The 18,855-nt window shown below is 36.2% G+C and overlaps 1 protein-coding gene across 1 annotated transcript in view; it reads right to left on the bottom strand.

The window, feature by feature from the left end:
- LOC132562239 (myosin-I heavy chain-like) overlaps positions 1–18,855 on the bottom strand; it is a 91,221-nt gene that overhangs the window by 12,513 nt on the left and 59,853 nt on the right. The window contains exons 18-31 of the mRNA XM_060226974.1: positions 9,327–9,552; positions 7,863–8,891; positions 7,383–7,496; positions 6,974–7,198; positions 6,016–6,147; positions 5,343–5,501; positions 5,037–5,107; positions 4,609–4,798; positions 4,343–4,437; positions 3,958–4,045; positions 3,095–3,499; positions 2,179–2,315; positions 1,677–1,864; positions 1,431–1,553 (exon numbers count right to left, since the gene is read on the bottom strand). Of these exons, the coding sequence (XP_060082957.1) occupies positions 1,431–1,553; positions 1,677–1,864; positions 2,179–2,315; positions 3,095–3,499; positions 3,958–4,045; positions 4,343–4,437; positions 4,609–4,798; positions 5,037–5,107; positions 5,343–5,501; positions 6,016–6,147; positions 6,974–7,198; positions 7,383–7,496; positions 7,863–8,891; positions 9,327–9,552 (3,182 nt within the window). The remainder of the gene's footprint in view (positions 1–1,430; positions 1,554–1,676; positions 1,865–2,178; positions 2,316–3,094; positions 3,500–3,957; positions 4,046–4,342; positions 4,438–4,608; positions 4,799–5,036; positions 5,108–5,342; positions 5,502–6,015; positions 6,148–6,973; positions 7,199–7,382; positions 7,497–7,862; positions 8,892–9,326; positions 9,553–18,855) is intronic.

Below are 18,855 nucleotides of genomic sequence, written 5' to 3'. Positions count from 1 at the left end.
ATGTAACTTTTCTAATATCAGTTTTCTACCATTCTACACCTATCAGATGGTCATGTGTTACTTTTCTAAAACTATCCTTCTATAGCTGAAGAATTTTGTTTTAGTCCTTTGAAAAGTGACAATATGTTATGGTTATATTGTGCTGTTGATGAAATACACTTACAATGTTTACCTTACAAATACATGCAGCATGCTGCAAATATCCAGTCCAGGCAAAATGTTGAATATCAAAGTATCAAGGTGTTTTCATAACAGGAGAGGATACATGCAAAGTTTTCAGCAAGTGTTACAATCATTGTGCTTTTTACAACACATAACACAACCACAATATACAACATCACATGACATTCCATGCTTGTGTAAATACCATAAGTATCGGGTAATAAGCCCATGCCTGTAACGGAAACACCCACCCTTAACATTAAATCATACGCATAAAGATAGAAGCATACAGCATTGAAGCTGAAGACAGAAATCCAGTGAATGTATATAATATCATGGACCATATATGTAAGATTTGCTTTGAAATATCCATATTCAAATTTTATATAAGTAGCATTATCCAGTACATTCTCCAGACACTCATTGACAATACTGTGTCTATTAGCAAATCTTACTAAACAAACACATTTACAATATTCTTTTCAAATCTCTTGAAGATACACATTGACAATAGTGTTCCAAGTGCCTGCCACACAGCACTAGCCAAATGAAAACTCACCTCGTGATCTGAACTTATGTTCTGTATAACCTTTAAACAATGTCAACACTGTATGTTATTACATCAAAGCCTTGAGAAGGACATTTAACACCTTATAAAGACCCAAAGTGATTGTGCTACATACAAGTTTGTGCACCAAGTATGATCCCAGTACCTGTTACATTTGTTTATAACTCAGTATTATCTTCCTTTCGTCTATGTACTATAAAATCAGAAATTATGCCATAGCCAAACACATGGTTAAGCTTTGGAAGAACAAACCTGTAATATCATGAAAACATGGCAGCTAACCAATGGCATCTGTCTGAACAGATTGGATATTTCTAACAATTATCTTCTAACTAGTCTTTCACCTAAAACATTAAATGCGTATACAAGGAAATTTAACTTTTAAAATACTGGAAAAAACAACTATATATCAGATGAATGATAAGCATTTATTTGAGTGGGCTTACTCCCAATAGGTATGGTACAGCTAGACAGTGGTAGGGTACAGACAGACATATGTACCACACAGTGAGGCCAAGGATGTCCTCTCACATGAGACATACCAGAATGGGAAATCACAGTGAGTAATAGGACATCCCCACCTGTGAAAGACATGTAATGATGTTGACCCATAGCTATGCCTGGGACATCCCAAGAAATAGACATGTAATATAATTATACATTGTGGTCTTCAGAGACTGGACTCGAGTGAAAACCTTACCTGGATGATCTGTAGTCTGTTTTACAAGCTGCAGGAAAAATTCATTACATAACTGGTCATTTTCTAGGCATTTCTGCATCAACCTCTGAACCATCCCATAATAATCTGGCTTTTCTTCTTTTTCTGTTTTGAAAAAAAGTGAGGAATCAGTATATTAGTTATTTTGGGTCCAGTCATGAAGTTACTATGACAGAATTTTAAAAACAGCTTAAAAAGAGAGACAATATAGACGGCAAAGTTACACACCTGTCTCCTCCAGGCCAGAGAAGATGAGGATCGAGTTGAACATCTTGATGGCAAGCTCCTCTATGGCTGGGTCAGCAATTACAGTGAGTGCCTGTTTTGGAGCTGTCTTATTGTAAGACCAATAGCTCACATCAAAGTGATTTGACATGGAGGAGCTCCTCAGTCGGTCCAGCTTAGACTTGGTCAGCCTGTAATTACATATCATTTGACAATGATATAAAATCTTATTACCAATCAACCCAGTCGGAGGTCTGTATCAAGATAGAAGTAACTGCCTTTCAAAATGGTAAAACATTTTCTTTCATTTCAAGTATAGTTGTACAGACCTGGACTTTATCAGAGTACTAAATTTCTAAAAACATCTAATTAAGAATGTGTCAAAGAAAATTTTTAATACTTCAACTAGCATACGTAATCTCCTAAAAGATAGTTCCAGAGACTTTCAACTTGTTATAAAATAAATCAGATCGAAATAAAAGTGGCACATTAGAGTTGTACTTACTTTCTGATGGACTGTCTGAGGAAGCCAGTGTTACCTGACTGTGCAGGACGATGTAAGAGTCGGCTGTCAAAGAGTTGGCGCCTACACCGCACCAGCTCCTCGTACAGCTTCAGCTTCTCCTCATCTGTCAACTTCGACTGTAACGTACAGAGCACACATCAAAGACAATCTCACCATGTATAAGAAATTTAGAGGTACCTAAGACTGTCACTTTGAAATAACTCTCACTAAAGGCTTGTATGACAGTCGTGTAATAGTTAACATACCGGTATGATGTGAAATTTTTAGGTTCACTCATCCTTTTGTTACTTATTTCACTTTTATTGTCAATAACTCTGATTCCTATGCTAACTTTATTTACTTGTTTGGTTTGTCTAACTCCTTGCTCAATTGATCAATTCTTTGATAAAGTTTACTCACTCTGGTTTCAGCTTGATTCTCTCATTGATTTGCTCTTTTCTAACAGCTTGACTCATTCTTTGCCTTAGCTGACTCATTCTTTGCCTTAGTTGACTCATTAATTTTGAATTCTCATCTTTTCTATTGTTTTGATCACCTGTTGATTGTGTTTACTCATCCTTAACAAGGTTTGTTACTCTCTGCAGATTATAAACCTTTTGTTAAGGTTTACATATATTTACTGAATGTTTATGTGAAGTAATTCTGTTTTTCTAAAATTTTCTCTATTTTGACTCACATTGTAGGTTCATTCGTCATTCATGATAACTTCCTTCTGGTATTTTTTTTTCCATTTTTGGGTTTACTAGCAGTTATTATTATTTTTTCCATTACTAAATTTTCATTATGCTAATCAACTCTTTTTTTTTCTAACTTAACTTGATGTCAGTTAGTTTGGCACATCATTTATATAAAATCTATACATAGATGTACACATTCTTTGGTTCAATTTACTTACCCTCTTTAAGCTCTCATACTCAGGTTTCAGCCAGGATGCATGGTTTGGAGAATAGCTTGCTATCAGATGACCTATGTCTTCTTTTTGATTAGTCTCAAATACAAAACATCTTTGTTGACAATCTCCCTCGATAGAACTCTTTAGTTCTAATGTTATATAATTATCATTGGGGTCAATGGTGATGGTTTCAATGTCTGAGTATGTGAATGCGTGAATTACAGATTTATCCCTGGCCTTGACAAACTTGATGCCGTCCATGTTGATAGCAAGGATGGAATCACTGGTGTGTGACCAGAGACCTTTATGTACAATGGGGAACAGTGTACAGCCATAGAGTGGAAACTGTTTGACACAGGTGATGTACCATACTTGAGCTTCCAACTCGGTCTTACCACGTCCAAAGTGCTGCAAAATAACAAAAATGCCAGTGAGGTATTTATATCTTGTATATACTAGGATTCTTCAATATAACCGCTTTCTTTTTTAAAACTTAATGTTCTTATTTGACAATTTAAGGGTTGTGTCTGTGATTTATCTGCAAAATTTGCCATGATAAACTATTTCTGCCTTGACACAATCAGGGTCTAAATGTAGAGGAAACAAAAACTGTTCCTCTTTCTTACTGGCATCTGAGATGATGCTTCTGTGGCCACCTTCTAGTGATATTTACAGACGTTAATAAAGTATGTAAACACACCCTGGAGACACCAGTGCAGAATCCACTAGATGTACCACTACAGAGCCCACTGGATGCACCACTGCAGTGAGCAAAGTACTATTTCATGCAGAACTCAATTAATCTGATATGGATATATTAATATTTGTAAACATTTTCCCGATTGTGATCAGTGGGTGATACATACCCTGTGGGCAGAGGCCACTTCTTCACACCAGTCACGCCCTGGTAAGTTAAGGATTCTCTCACAAAGGTACTGCTCTACTTCCACATACCTAGGATAAGAAACACTGCATCAGGAGTCTATACAACTTGATTTCATTTGAAGTATCATTGGCAAAACTAGAAAAGCTTAAAAGGTAAATTGATTTGTGATAAAAATGTTGTAGAAGTTAATACCTGCTCAAGTTGTATATTGTCAAATATCAAAATTACTGAATGAAAATAAACTTTAATCATATAACAGAAAAAACGCTCTGAGGAAATTATTACTGAGTTTCTCCAACAGAGTGTCAAGACTAATGACTGCCAAGCAGTGAATGATGGTGACCATTTGTCAGTAAGAAGTGTACCTGGAGTCCTTGCCTTCCTCATATTCCCCACAAACCACCTGAGCCTGGAGGCCTGCCAGTTGCAATGCCACTTTGTCTGACACTGGAAACTCATCCTGATAACAAGGTGAAAATATCATGTTTCAGAAGTTTAAGATGCATAAGATGTGAAACAGTTTTCTATGCAGGATAAAATGCAGAATGACCTAGAATGACCATTTAAAATGGTTTTTGTTTCAAAAAGCATCACATATACAGCAGGAACACTATTCCATCTGTCTACTTACTCGTATCACTTTGTTGACAGCCTCAGCATACAGCAGGCGGTACTCCACAGGGTCATTTGGAATGTCATGGATGTGTTTGTATACACGTTTGCGAAATACCAGCCTTGCATCAGAGCCCCCTATTGCCATTTTTGGGCCTTTCTTTGATACAGTTTCGTATTTCTTAGGAATGGAGGACATCCTTTCATGGCTGAAATTGAGAAAACAATTGTAATATTTTTTGGTACATTTATATAAATACAGCTGGTGAGCAAAGCAAAATCAGAAGAACAATCAACATATCTTACCTTTTGCTTCTTTTTATATGTTCATATATTTAACAACTTAAGCTTTAACACTAGAAATGATCAGGTTTTCTGTAATGTGATCCAATGCAATAAACAAAACAAGGATCTTTTTGTATTTCGTGTTTTTAAGGTCCAACTTACATTTCCCACTGAGCTAGAACATCTGCTACATACTCATATCCCTTGATGTACCTTTCATAGTCACTAGTTACCTGTAAATCAATCCAATATTTCATAAACATGAACAAATTTGTTTATCAACAAGACAGAAAAATCAAAATGTTAAAACACAATATTCACAAATCTCGTCTTAAATTTAAAAACTTTTCTTTTATCTTTAATATCTGAAAAGATTTCATAATTACCACAAGTGAAAATTATCAAAAAATATCAATATAAAAACTTCATGATAAAGACTATGGTTTGTGAGTTTGTGAGTGTGTTTACCTCATACAGAGCCCAACCCTCCACAGCACGTAAACCTATCTTCCTTGCCACATTATCTAACACCTCCAGAGTCGTGTCACATGGCATGATAGTGATGCCCTTCGTCTTGCCATCCATAAAATACACTTTACATACCAAGGGACTCAGGTTCTGTACACTCTGTAAGACACAAACCAGTTTTCATCTCATTACAATTCCTATATAGTTAAGGCATATGATCTATTTAATAAACATTCCTAAATAGGTCATGTTTCTAAATTCATACAGATGAACTAAATTGAGATTCATAGAAATCACAAAATGCATAGCACCAGTATTATGTTTAATGTCACTACATATGAGTTTTGAATTTAAAGGATACCTATTTACCAAACCAGTTTGACATTATGGTTTTCAATTATGTCAATACTTTGTTATAAATCTTCTAACCTATCTTAACCAGTAAAGGTATTTACTGCTGAGGCCAAATTAGCCATAGGAAAAGAGGGTCACTTTGGGGTGAAATGAAGACCATGCACTTGAAATTTAACACTAGCAGATTACAATTTTCATATGTAAACTGTAGAAAACATGATGTATTCCAGAAATCTCAAAATTGATAACTATGAAAGTATTGTATTTTAAGTACATGTATTGTTTATACACTTAACTCTACAGATTGTAGAAAACTTACCATGATTTCTGCTGTTGAAGGTGGGAACTTGCGAGCCATGGCTCGGGGCACGGTCAGATGTCTGTGACATTGGAGAGCAAACTTTCCGACCATACTGTCACTACAACTCCTCTTCACATAACACAGGATGTACTGCAGAAATACAGTTATAATACCATGTAAATTTTAGTACTTAAGATATACAAATACAAACCAACTAGTAGATATAGTGTAATAAACCTAATTCAGCCTCAGGGAAAAGAGAAGTGTATATCAAATGTGTTTTAAAAGATATGATACAATACTGTCGCCATTAAAAGAAGTGAACATGGCTAACAAAGTAAAATCCTTGCATTACAGGTACAAGTGTTCACTTTGTAAAGAACTTTTCAAGGAAAGATCACAGCTGTGTTCAGTTACAGATATCTTCAGGAGCAACATTTACAATACCCAAGGTAGAGACGATTAATCTCAGTATTGGTACACACTTTGAGAAGAGTTTCACTGGGGGAGAAAGCAGCTATACTCAGATATAGCAACACCAAGACCTTTACTGCGGATTGGCATGAAGGGTCTTAATTACGGAGAATGCAGCTGTACTTAGACACAGTAACACCAAACCTGTACATGTATTGAGAATTGGCACCCACCTTGTGAAGGGTTTAATTTGGGAATAAGGCAGTAGTATTCAGACATAGTAACACCCAGGTCTGTATTGAGTATTGGTTCTTATCTTGTGAAGAATTTCACTTGAGGAGAAGGCACTTTTTATCAGACAGTTACATCCTGACCTGTATTGAGTAACAGTACTCATCTTGTGAAGGGTTTTACTTGGGGAGAATGTAGCAGCACTCAGACACAGTAAAACCCAGGTTGCTTTGACTTTCAATTCTCATTTTGTGAAGGACTATACTTCGGTAGAAGGTAGCGGTACTCAGACACAGTAACACCCAGACATACACTGAGTATTAGTACTCACCTTGTGAAGGGTTTTACTTGGCGAAAAGGCAGCAGTACTCAGACACAGTAACACCCAAGCTTGTACGAGCCAGCCTCTGTCTGGATTCTGGTTTATCTGTCTGATGATCTGACAGAGTATTTCGTCCCGGAGTTCTATCCTCTCTAGACCAGCCTTGATCACATTCTGCACAACAGACAGTGCATTGTTGTCCTTGATCTCATCCTTGATGTATTCTGTGATATCCTGAAATTGTATTTTTTAAAACATTATTAGAAATATATATTAATGGTAAGATGACACCAGTGCTTTACATAGCATTGACTAAATTAACTTTGATACATCTGTGATATGTCAATTGTTTAAACAGCTGCTTACATACTTATAAAGACTGAAACTACAAGATTCTGAAAGATGATGCTGTAACTACCTTGAAGATCATACAGGCTTGGTGGGTGTTTTCTGGGTCATGGAGGTGGACATGTGATGTGGGAATCACACCTGTTTTACTGAAGGTAAGCATCTCCTCCTTACTCACCAGGTCCTAAAATACAGAATACACAACACCAGCTATCATATACTGTGTCATGTGACTGATACTTAAGTATAAAACAGTGTTATACTCTCTAGTAGTGAATTAACGATTGCATTACATTAGTATTTCTACTGGGGAGATACACAACTATATAATAAATGTTCTTAATTAATAATTCTTTATAGAAATGTTTTCCTGCTAATGTACAGATTAAAAGATTGTGTTCCTGCATTTCCGATTTAGCATTCTGAAATGTTCGCACAGTCAAGATCAAATTTTATATTACAGCACATGCAAGTATGATAATTAAGCTTTTATTAAGTCACTCTGAATGATATATAACTACCTGGTATGCAGTCTATGTGAACAACTTACTTCAGCTGAATGTCTTTTCTTTCGCAGACTTTTCATGATGGTACCCCCTACATCCTTCGGATGGTCATTGAAATATTTATTGGCAAATTCCTGAATATCATAGTAGTAATCCTCTGATAAGAAGCCATTTTCTCGCACTGGAGTGGTTGGAGTTATCTCCCCATTTGGTAATTGCCTGGCAATAGGTGGCACTCTTTGTTGTGGATGTTGTGATGGTATACCACCATCATCTGACTTGTCTGACAACATACGATGAAGTTTTCGCTCTGTTGTGGGTGACAAGACCTCTACATATGTTGGTGGAAGTTCTGATGACCTGCGACCAGTCTTGAGGTCTATAGATGGTGGGCGCTTGGTCACTCTTGCTGTTACTGCCTCTGGTGGTGGAGGTGGGGCTGGAATGGTTGGAGGTGGGGGCAATATTGGTGGGCGCTTGGTCGGAGGTGTATCAACACCTTTTTCAAATTGTGATAAAACATTTTGCATTTCAAGGATTTCTGACATGTTGTCGTCATATGAGGATAGGGACTCAAATGTTTCTGAAGTGGGAGTAGCAATGGATAATGATGAAGGAGGGCGTGTTGATGTCTGCAAGGGTAATGAGGGGGGTGGGCAAGGAGGACCAATGTTTGGAGGAGGAGGAGGGGGTGGAGGACCTCCTACTGATGGCATAGGGGGCGGTGGTGGAGGAGGGGCAGGTACATAGTCATCCTCCAGTGGGGGTGGCGGTGGGATGCTTATTTCTGGGGGAAGTGAGCGGGGAGATATGGGACCTGTGGAACTGCGAGAAGATGTTCTGCAGGGAGGGGCAGGTGCTGGGCCAGGTGGAGGGGGAGGAATAACATGGCCCACAGAGTCTGTCATGGCTGGTGGAGGTGGTAGGTCGTCAGGTGGTGGAAGGGGTAGCTCTTCATAGATAGACTCTTGCATCTCTGGTGGAGGTGGGGGAAGATCATGACCATTAACAATGCGGTCTAAATCTTCTAGGATATCTGTCTCCTGTTTGCTTGTATCTTCCTCTGCCTTCTCCTGAAGTACAACATATTGAATTTTTTTAATCAAATTTTACATCTTAATTTACCAGAAACATTTAAGAACCACTTACATAACTGTCTTGAATACAGATATATGTAAATAGGTATTAATTTTCGAAGCAAATTTGATTGCATGTTTAAGTTTAAAGATTAAGATTTGTATAATTATAGACACAATTTTGCAAAACATATATATCTTGTTATTTGTTCCTTAGATTTTTATTTTTGAGATAAAAATAATTTTGAAACGGAATAAGTAAGATTTGTTCAACTGTCATCATTTTATTATGACTATGCTAGCTTAAAAGGTGTTCTGAAATTATGACAAAAGAATTGAAAATGAAACATTACAACTCATAAATCATCATACCAATTGATACAGAAAAACTTCAATATCAATATAAGGTGTTAGTTAAATGACAAGTCTTACCATGTCCTCTGTTAATAAGTCGTTGAGGAGCTCAAACTCTTCGTTGATTTTATCTAGGGCTTGTTGAGTAGAACCTTTTGTATCTTTGCTGTTCTCGCTTTTTTCCTCCTGAAGGAAGCTGAACATATCATCAAGGTTAAGATTGGTTGGGGACACTGGCGGGTTAAAGTGTGTCCACATAGACCCGATCAGGCTGGTCAATGAGTCCAACTCCGACTGGGAGGCTCTGTTTAAATCAAAGGTTAACAATTAGTGAAACACATACCATCAGCTTTAAGGTCTATAAGTTTCTTATACAAAATTAAGACAGAGGTTATCTTCAAGATTCTGTATATGGGTGATAATCCATGAGGACATTTGACCAATTGTGACTCTGTAAGATTTATCATGTAAATGTACCAGTAAAATTTATTCACAAGAATTAATGATCTTAGTAATCACTGATAACAATATTGCTGTAGCAATAAGTTATAGCGTTTGAGAACAATAGCATGGTTAGGCACAGTATTTCGTATCAATTTCAATTCTAAAATATGAACTCTGTACTTGTAACATTTGCAAACAGCATGTTGTGATCCAGAAGATATTGTCTTTGTTTTATAGCTTTTTAATCTGATATTTCTATCCTGTCATCATCTGAAATCTACTAAACATGTTTAGGTACTGCAGCTGGCAATATGTTCTTGTTGTTTCAACTGCATTCTCATGATTTTACAGCAACTGTGCATTTATAACTTTTATACCAATAAAGACTTGTTACATCACCTATAGAATTTCAGATTTTGAATTAGCTGCAGAAAATGTTTTCACACAAAACTTCCTCTCAAAATTCTATATCATTCCTTTCAAAATTTCATATCTGATTATTGAAACCTCATGAATATTTCTTTCATTGCATCTAAACAGGAACCTGTACATATTAAAATTTAAAGTGAAATTCTTCACATCCACCAGTATTCTAGTCGGTCAATATTAATTGTACAGTCTATGGTATCCCAGTGTGATTTCAAAAATATGAACAAAATCCAATTATGAAGTAACAATATTTCATTGAGTTTTTGATTTCAAGACTTGATAGATCTGCAAATCAAAAATCTGGCAAATATGTTGTCATTTCCATGAAGAAATAACTACAGCCAATTACTCTGAATGGCTTCACTTTGTTTCAAAAACAAAGTTGCAAATTCCATCACACAAAATTAAAGCACTCTACCAGCCTTTTATACCAATTGATTTATTAGGAAGAACATGCACCATATTTTCTAAACAAAGTTACAAAATGTACAGAGAATACTTAACAACTACACCGGAAACCACATAGAATTTCTTGAAATCTCCATTAGCAGAAAAAAAAGAATACAGGCAGCATGCAATTTCAAACAATGATTCACAGATGCCTTTTAAAATCTGTGTTGCACACAATTATTATCTAAATACAATATATCTTCTGTAAAATTGACCATCCAAATTCTTCCCAGAAACATCTGTAGTTTTTAGAATTTAAAGTAAACAGAATTTCCCTCGGGAAAGCTGCTCTGCTGAAAAATGGAATGACATGACACCATAAAATGTGTTTGCGAAACTACATCATGGTAAAAGCTGATCATTATCATTTCAGGAACGTTTCACTAATTGCCTCAGAGCAGGGTTAATAACAGGGTGTTTTAGGTAAGTGCTAGATGTCACCTCATTGATAGTGAGGTTTTGTCACCTCAATCAAAAGACCGCCTTTCTCAATCAATAAGCTGCCTAGTAAAACCATGTGGAATTATCTGTGTACGAATCTGAGCATTTTCTGTTTCTATCAAAACAAACCAGACATCAAGATGATATAATGTTGCTGCAAAACAACAAGTTCAAATAAATCAGTTTAACCAAAATGTACAGTATTCAGTAAACAGTATGTCTCCACAAACATACAAAAGTGTGTTCGGTCTAATAAGGTTCCAATGAAGGCAGTAAACAATATGTCTTAGGTCTCCACAAACATACAAAAGTGTGTTCGGTCTAATAAGGTTCCAATGAAGGCAGTAAACAATATGTCTAAAACAGATCTCCATAAACATGAAAGTGTGTTCAATTTAAAAGGGTTCTATTGTAGTATTATATTGTCAAGAGTAACACAGCATTCAACAGTAACCAAAGCTTCAAAAGATGAAATCTTCCTCTTTATATAGAAACAAAAATTGTTTCAAAGCAGATTTCAAAGACCAATTTAGATTGAAACAAAAATGTGACATACAGACACTGTGAACAGCAAGCATGAATTTAAGTTTATGTCAAGGCATTATAAACACAGAAATGTCATTGAACTGACAAACATCAATATGAATGCAATCTAACTTAACAGTAAGCCTAGTAGTCCCTGCCAAATAGTAATAAATGTCCTGGAAGGTTTGTAACTACCTCTATGTGGCACTCTGGTGATCACTCAAAGTGAAGACAGGAAACACTCAAACACCATATATTCCTACAGAAATATGTTCTGACAAAAAAAAAACAACAACACTTACAAACCTTCAATAAGTTAGAGTAGATGTGATCAATGTGCCACATATAATACGATATAAACTTGATTAATGAAAATCACATTACAAAACTTGTTGTGTATTTGTTACATCTGTCAGGTGTATTGATTCTGCTGTCTGCAATGTAATGTGTCCCTACTATCACAACCCCCTCACGCCAGTTAACACCATTCAAGTCCTCATCCGCAGGCAATAAGGGCTATTAGACCCTGAGTAAGATTATCCTGCCTGTTACAGAAAGTGCACCATGAAACTCTGGTTTGTTGACAGGCAAGGCAATTTGGAGAAATAAATGTTATGCAGTACCATAAATAAACACTTAAGAGCCACACTAGAGTTGTGCATAAACAACAGCTTTAGTGCCATGATTTAATCAATAGACCAGCATTTCGGAAACTTCTCTAAATCTTATGATGCCACTTACTATCATAATCAATAGACCTCTAATTCAGAAAATTCCCTAAATCTTATGATGCCACTATCATAATTAATAGACCAGCAATACAGAAACATCCATAAACCAGAATGATGCCACTAAAACTGGTGACCAATAGACCAGCAATACAGAAACATCCCTAAACTAGATTGATGCCACTGAAAATGGTGACCAATAGACCAGCAATACAGAAACATCCATAAACCAAAATGATGCCACTAAAACTGGTGACCAATAGACCAGCAATACAGAAACATCCCTAAACTAGATTGATGCCACTGAAAATGGTGACCAATAGACCAGCAATACAGAAACATCCATAAACCAAAATGATGCCACTAAAACTGGTGACCAATAGACCAGCAATACAGAAACATCCTAAACCAGAATGATGCCACTAAAATGGTGACCAATAGACCATCAATACAGAAACATCCCTAAACCAGATTGATGCCACTAAAAATGGTGACCAATAGACCAGCAATACAGAAACATCCTTAAACTAGATTGTTACCACTAAAAATGGTGACCAATAGACCAGCAATACAGAAACATCCCTAAACTAGATTGATGCCACTGAAAATGGTGACCAATCGACCAGCAATACAGAAACATCCCTAAACCAAATTGATGCCACTAAAAATGGTGACCAATAGACCAACAATACAGAAACATCCTAAACCAGATTGATGCCATTAAAAATAGTGACCAATAGACCAGCAATACAGAAACATCCTAAACCAGAATGATGCCACTAAAACTGGTGACCAATAGACCAGCAATACAGAAACATCCCTAAACTAGATTGATGCCACTGAAAATGGTGACCAATAGACCAGCAATACAGAAACATCCATAAACCAAAATGATGCCACTAAAACTGGTGACCAATAGACCAGCAATACAGAAACATCCTAAACCAGAATGATGCCACTAAAATGGTGACCAATAGACCATCAATACAGAAACATCCCTAAACCAGATTGATGCCACTATCATAATTAAAAGACCAGCAATACAGAAACATCCATAAACCAGAATGATGCCACTAAAACTGGTGACCAATAGACCAGCAATACAGAAACATCCCTAAACTAGATTGATGCCACTGAAAATGGTGACCAATAGACCAGCAATACAGAAACATCCATAAACCAAAATGATGCCACTAAAACTGGTGACCAATAGACCAGCAATACAGAAACATCCTAAACCAGAATGATGCCACTAAAATGGTGACCAATAGACCATCAATACAGAAACATCCCTAAACCAGATTGATGCCACTAAAAATGGTGACCAATAGACCAGCAATACAGAAACATCCTTAAACTAGATTGTTACCACTAAAAATGGTGACCAATAGACCAGCAATACAGAAACATCCCTAAACTAGATTGATGCCACTGAAAATGGTGACCAATCGACCAGCAATACAGAAACATCCCTAAACCAAATTGATGCCACTAAAAATGGTGACCAATAGACCAACAATACAGAAACATCCTAAACCAGATTGATGCCATTAAAAATGGTGACCAATAGACCAGCAATACAGAAACATCCCTAAATCTTTTAATGCCCCTAAAAATTGTAACTAGTAATTAAGTGCGATCTGTATATACTTGGCTACATCCAAAGTTCACTGCCACCTTATCCTTTAAGAGGTTCAAAATGTTTCAAAATAAACAATATATTGATATGACACCTACAGAACATATGATTCAATGTCACTGATGAATATTTGTGAGCCACCAATACCAACTAAGATTTCTGGTCTGGTGTTACCAACAGAAACAATACACTACTCACTTAATAATGTTTACAACCACTCTCAATGTTTTATCACAATCAATGCTTTACAATACATGTGATTTAACTGTTCTTCCATTGTCAGCAGCAGATTTAAACATATACCATCAATGAAATACATCTGTTAAAAATGTGTTTTTGATGTTTCCATAAATTAACTTATTATCCAGTTACAGATCTCCAGTTCTACAAGCGTGAATTTCACATTTGAATCAACCAATCACTTGATAGTTAGACATTACAGAATGAGATAACATGTATGAATGTATTAGTAGATCACAACAGTTTTTCTAGGTGAAATGGACTACTGAGACCTGAGTCGATACAACTCATAAATAATAAATTGTTATAAAGTTGTATCAGTACAGTATATGTATGTGACCATGACCCAGTTACTCCAGCAATGCTACAGTAATAAATGTCATAAGAATGATTTAAGGTCCTGGTGAATCACATTTACATATTCTAATTTGTATTACATACAACTTCCTTCATCAACAGTTTATGTATACAATACTAATCATGTTCTCAACAGACTGGTAACTCATTGAAATGTTTTTTAATCATCGGTTGACGTGGAAGTTCTATTGAATAAAGCAATTGTGCACTGATCCTCATGCTCATTTTCAGACAAATGAATTGTTCTGAAACTTTTTCAAAGATTAGCTTTCTTCAAAAACAATCAGTGATCTTGTAAATTTTGTAATGTTATAGAAAATACTGAGGCATGTTTTGATTACAACAGAAGAATTCTATAAATGGTAGAGACTGGATACTTCCGCAATAGTGAAAAAAGAATATTGGGACACCGAAAGAACAAACAATGCCCTCTTCTTGGCTGACTTGTCTTTGTTTTCATACAAGGCTGAATTTATCAAATAGATAACTTTTAGATATATTGATATTTTTATTTATAAATAAGAAATTCATTGACCATGCCCATTTCATACACATATTAAGATCGGAAATCTAGTCTAATTGGCCCCTTACATCAATGATAATGATAAGGCAGCCAAAAAGGACAGCTTTCTTCAGACCTGTATTAGCATGATCTCAATTTTCCAATTTCCCAGTTTTTAATTTTCCATTTTTATATAGTAATAAGTAATATACCTGCTTTCCCAACTTATAATATAGAGTTCCCATGTTACATCTGATTCAATATTCAAGTACTTCTTCCAAATATCCTGATATCTGTAAAAGATACTGATAGCTGACATTAACTTACCTGATAGGGATTCAACATATTGAAGCAGGTTACTGAAGACTGGGAAAGTTATAGGTTTGCTACCATGATCTTATTGGGATTTATTTCATTTCCTTGTGCCATTTGAAGTTAGATGTGTTTATTTATTACTTAAAAATTGTTCTCATTTGATAACATGGCATAACTAAACATCAAACATCAACTGACAGGTATTTTTAATTAATGAAGCAAAAGACACCTTTCTTTCTAGAAAACTTGGTTTTACTTCTTCCATGTTTCCCGAGTCTTCACAAAAATTTTTCTTTTGCCACTATTTAACCATAGTTTCATCAATTTTAGAATTGAATGAAGCTATTGTTAACCTTCAGAATTGTTAGAATTAAGATGGAGTAAGTCCTTCAGCATGTAGTTAAATGCAACGTTATCCGTTAATGAAAAGACAAGTATGCAAGCTTCACTGGTGACCTCCATGTTAGGCCAGACAAGGACACAGACTGACAAGACACCTGACAGGACAATGACCAAGGGAAACGGAGCAGACAGAAGCATGCCTGAGTAGACCTGGACCAAGAGTCATGGACGTTCAGACATAGTGACATGGCAGTAGAATTATATAATCTATGAATACATGAATACAGTAAATAAAATGTCTATGTAGTTACTCTGATATTTGTGAGACTAATAACCACTATTTCACAGCATGCCCTTGAGCAAAGATTACTTAACAAATTCTCAAAAAACACCACTTTTCTCTTCATGTCCTTGGACTTCATTTTTTCTCGAAACTTATGCTGGCAACATAAAACATTTGTATGGCATTGTGAAAACACTCCCACATTGCAGGAGATCAATTACCTCCAAGAAATAGCACAGTTACCATACTGTCACCATGACAATTTCATTTTGGTGATGGTCACAAGACTGAATCTAGTCCAAACAGATTGACAGGTAGTCATCAACACTATTATACCAAACGTTTGACAATTTCCAAGAAAATAATGCCAGATTCTCAACAATGTTTATCACTGTTGCTTCAGAGCAAACAAAGCCAGAGATGTATGGCAGGATTCAGCAACATTGTGTTTACATGAAGCATTCCCTGGGGCACACAATGAAAGGTTATTGATAGACATTATTTATGACTTCGTTGCAATGTCACTTCATAATCTTTTCTGAATGAAAACAGTATGCCTATTAGCTATGAATTCAAGGACAAAAATCATGATATCACATCTGAATTTTATACTAGATTGTACTTATTATCTACAGAAGACTGCTGTTCTAGTCAGTAAAACAAATATACACAATCGGGAGCATATGTCAGAATCAATAAAAGAATATTGATACGTGAATTTTAATTTTTTTTTAAAACAAAGACTTAAATGTTAAAAATTCATATAAGCATTTAACTGCTCTCAACATAAGTCAATTTGAATTTTGATTGCATACTCAGAATTCAACATTAAGTCAAAGAATTCACTATGGAACAAGTCATTTTCAGCTGGCATCAATATCAACAAGGAACGGCAGGTGAATATTGTTTCATGTTGAAGTTGTTTTTGTACAAAATCTATCAAAGCCAGCTTCTGACACTTCATTTTTCTTTATACTAAAAAACTTAGTTGCAAAACAGCAAAAATATTCTGAAATATCAAATCAAACTTACTTTTAAATCTTTAAGATATTACACAAGAAGCAATTCATCTTTTAACAATACACAACTCATCAAATCTAAATGTAAGCCAAAATCACTAGGGTACCAACCTGTGTCCAGGGGAGTTTCCAGTGTGGATCTGCCACTGAGCACTGAGCATAGGCTTGTGCGTGAGATAGGCTTAACTGCTTGCACTAATACTGCCTCTCAAATACCACCTCCCAATCTACAGCTACAGAGCAAGGGCTACTATATAGTCTATACATACCAACATGGCTATGAAACAGGGACCAACAAAATGTCTTTATATATCTATAGTCACAGTATCTGAGCCAAAATAAATTCTCTGTTACAATACAGGGGACAGCAAAATGTCTTTATATATCCATAGTCACATTATTTGAGCCGAAATAAATTCTCTGTTACAATACGGGGGCCAGCAAAATGTCTTTATTTATACATAGCTACTATACAGGTGCCAGCAAAATGTCTTTACTTATACATAGCTACCGAACAGGGGCCAGCAAATGTCTTTACTTATACATAGCTACCATACAGGGGCCAGCAAAATGTCTTTACTTATACATAGCTACCGAACAGGGGCCAGCAAATGCCTTTACTTATACATAGCTACCATACAGGGGCCAGCAAAATGTCTTTACTTATACATAGCTACCGAACAGGGGCCAGCAAATGCCTTTACTTATACATAGCTACCATACAGGGGCCAGCAAAATGTCTTTACTTATACATAGCTACCATACAGGGGCCAGCAAAATGTCTTTACTTATACATAGCTACCGAACAGGGGCCAGCAAATGCCTTTACTTATACATAGCTACCATACAGGGGCCAGCAAAATGTCTTTACTTATACATAGCTACTGAACAGGGGCCAGCAAATGCCTTTACTTATACATAGCTACCATACAGGGGCCAGCAAAATGTCTTTACATACACAAAGTTACAGTACAGGAGCCAGCAAAATGTCTTTACTTATACAAAGCTACCATACAGGGGCCAGCAAAATGTCTTTACTTATACAAAGCTACCATACAGGGGCCAGCAAAATGTCTTTACTTATACATAGCTACAGTAGAGGGGCCAGCAAAATGTCTTTATATATTCATAGTCACAGTATTTGAGCCAAAATAAATTCTCTGTTACAATACAGGGGACAGCAAAATGTCTTTATATATCCATAGTCACAGTATTTGAGCCAAAATAAATTCTCTGTTACAATACAGGGGACAGCAAAATGTCTTTATTTATACATAGCTACTATACAGGTGCCAGCAAAATGTCTTTACTTATACATAGCTACCGAACAGGGGCCAGCAAATGTCTTTACTTATACATAGCTACCATACAGGGGCCAGCAAAATGTCTTTACTTATACATAGCTACCGAACAGGGGCCAGCAAATGCCTTTACTTATACATAGCTACCATACAGGGGCCAGCAAAATGTCTTTACTTATACATAGCTACCGAACAGGGGCCAGCAAATGCCTTTACTTATACATAGCTACCATACAGGGGCCAGCAAAATGTCTTTACTTATACATAGCTACCATACAGGGGCCAGCAAAATGTCTTTACTTATACATAGCTACCGAACAGGGGCCAGCAAATGCCTTTACTTATACATAGCTACCATACAGGGGCCAGCAAAATGTCTTTACTTATACATAGCTACTGAACAGGGGCCAGCAAATGCCTTTACTTATACATAGCTACCATACAGGGGCCAGCAAAATGTCTTTACATACACAAAGTTACAGTACAGGAGCCAGCAAAATGTCTTTACTTATACAAAGCTACCATACAGGGGCCAGCAAAATGTCTTTACTTATACAAAGCTACCATACAGGGGCCAGCAAAATGTCTTTAC

Source organism: Ylistrum balloti, unplaced genomic scaffold, assembly GCF_031769215.1.
Source record: "Ylistrum balloti isolate Yb309-2 unplaced genomic scaffold, AGI_CSIRO_Ybal_v1 Utg371384, whole genome shotgun sequence".
In the NCBI taxonomy this organism is placed as follows: Eukaryota; Metazoa; Mollusca; class Bivalvia; order Pectinida; family Pectinidae; genus Ylistrum; species Ylistrum balloti.
The sequence above is the reverse complement of the archived record's forward strand: the minus strand, read 5'-3'. Positions and strand labels throughout refer to the sequence as shown.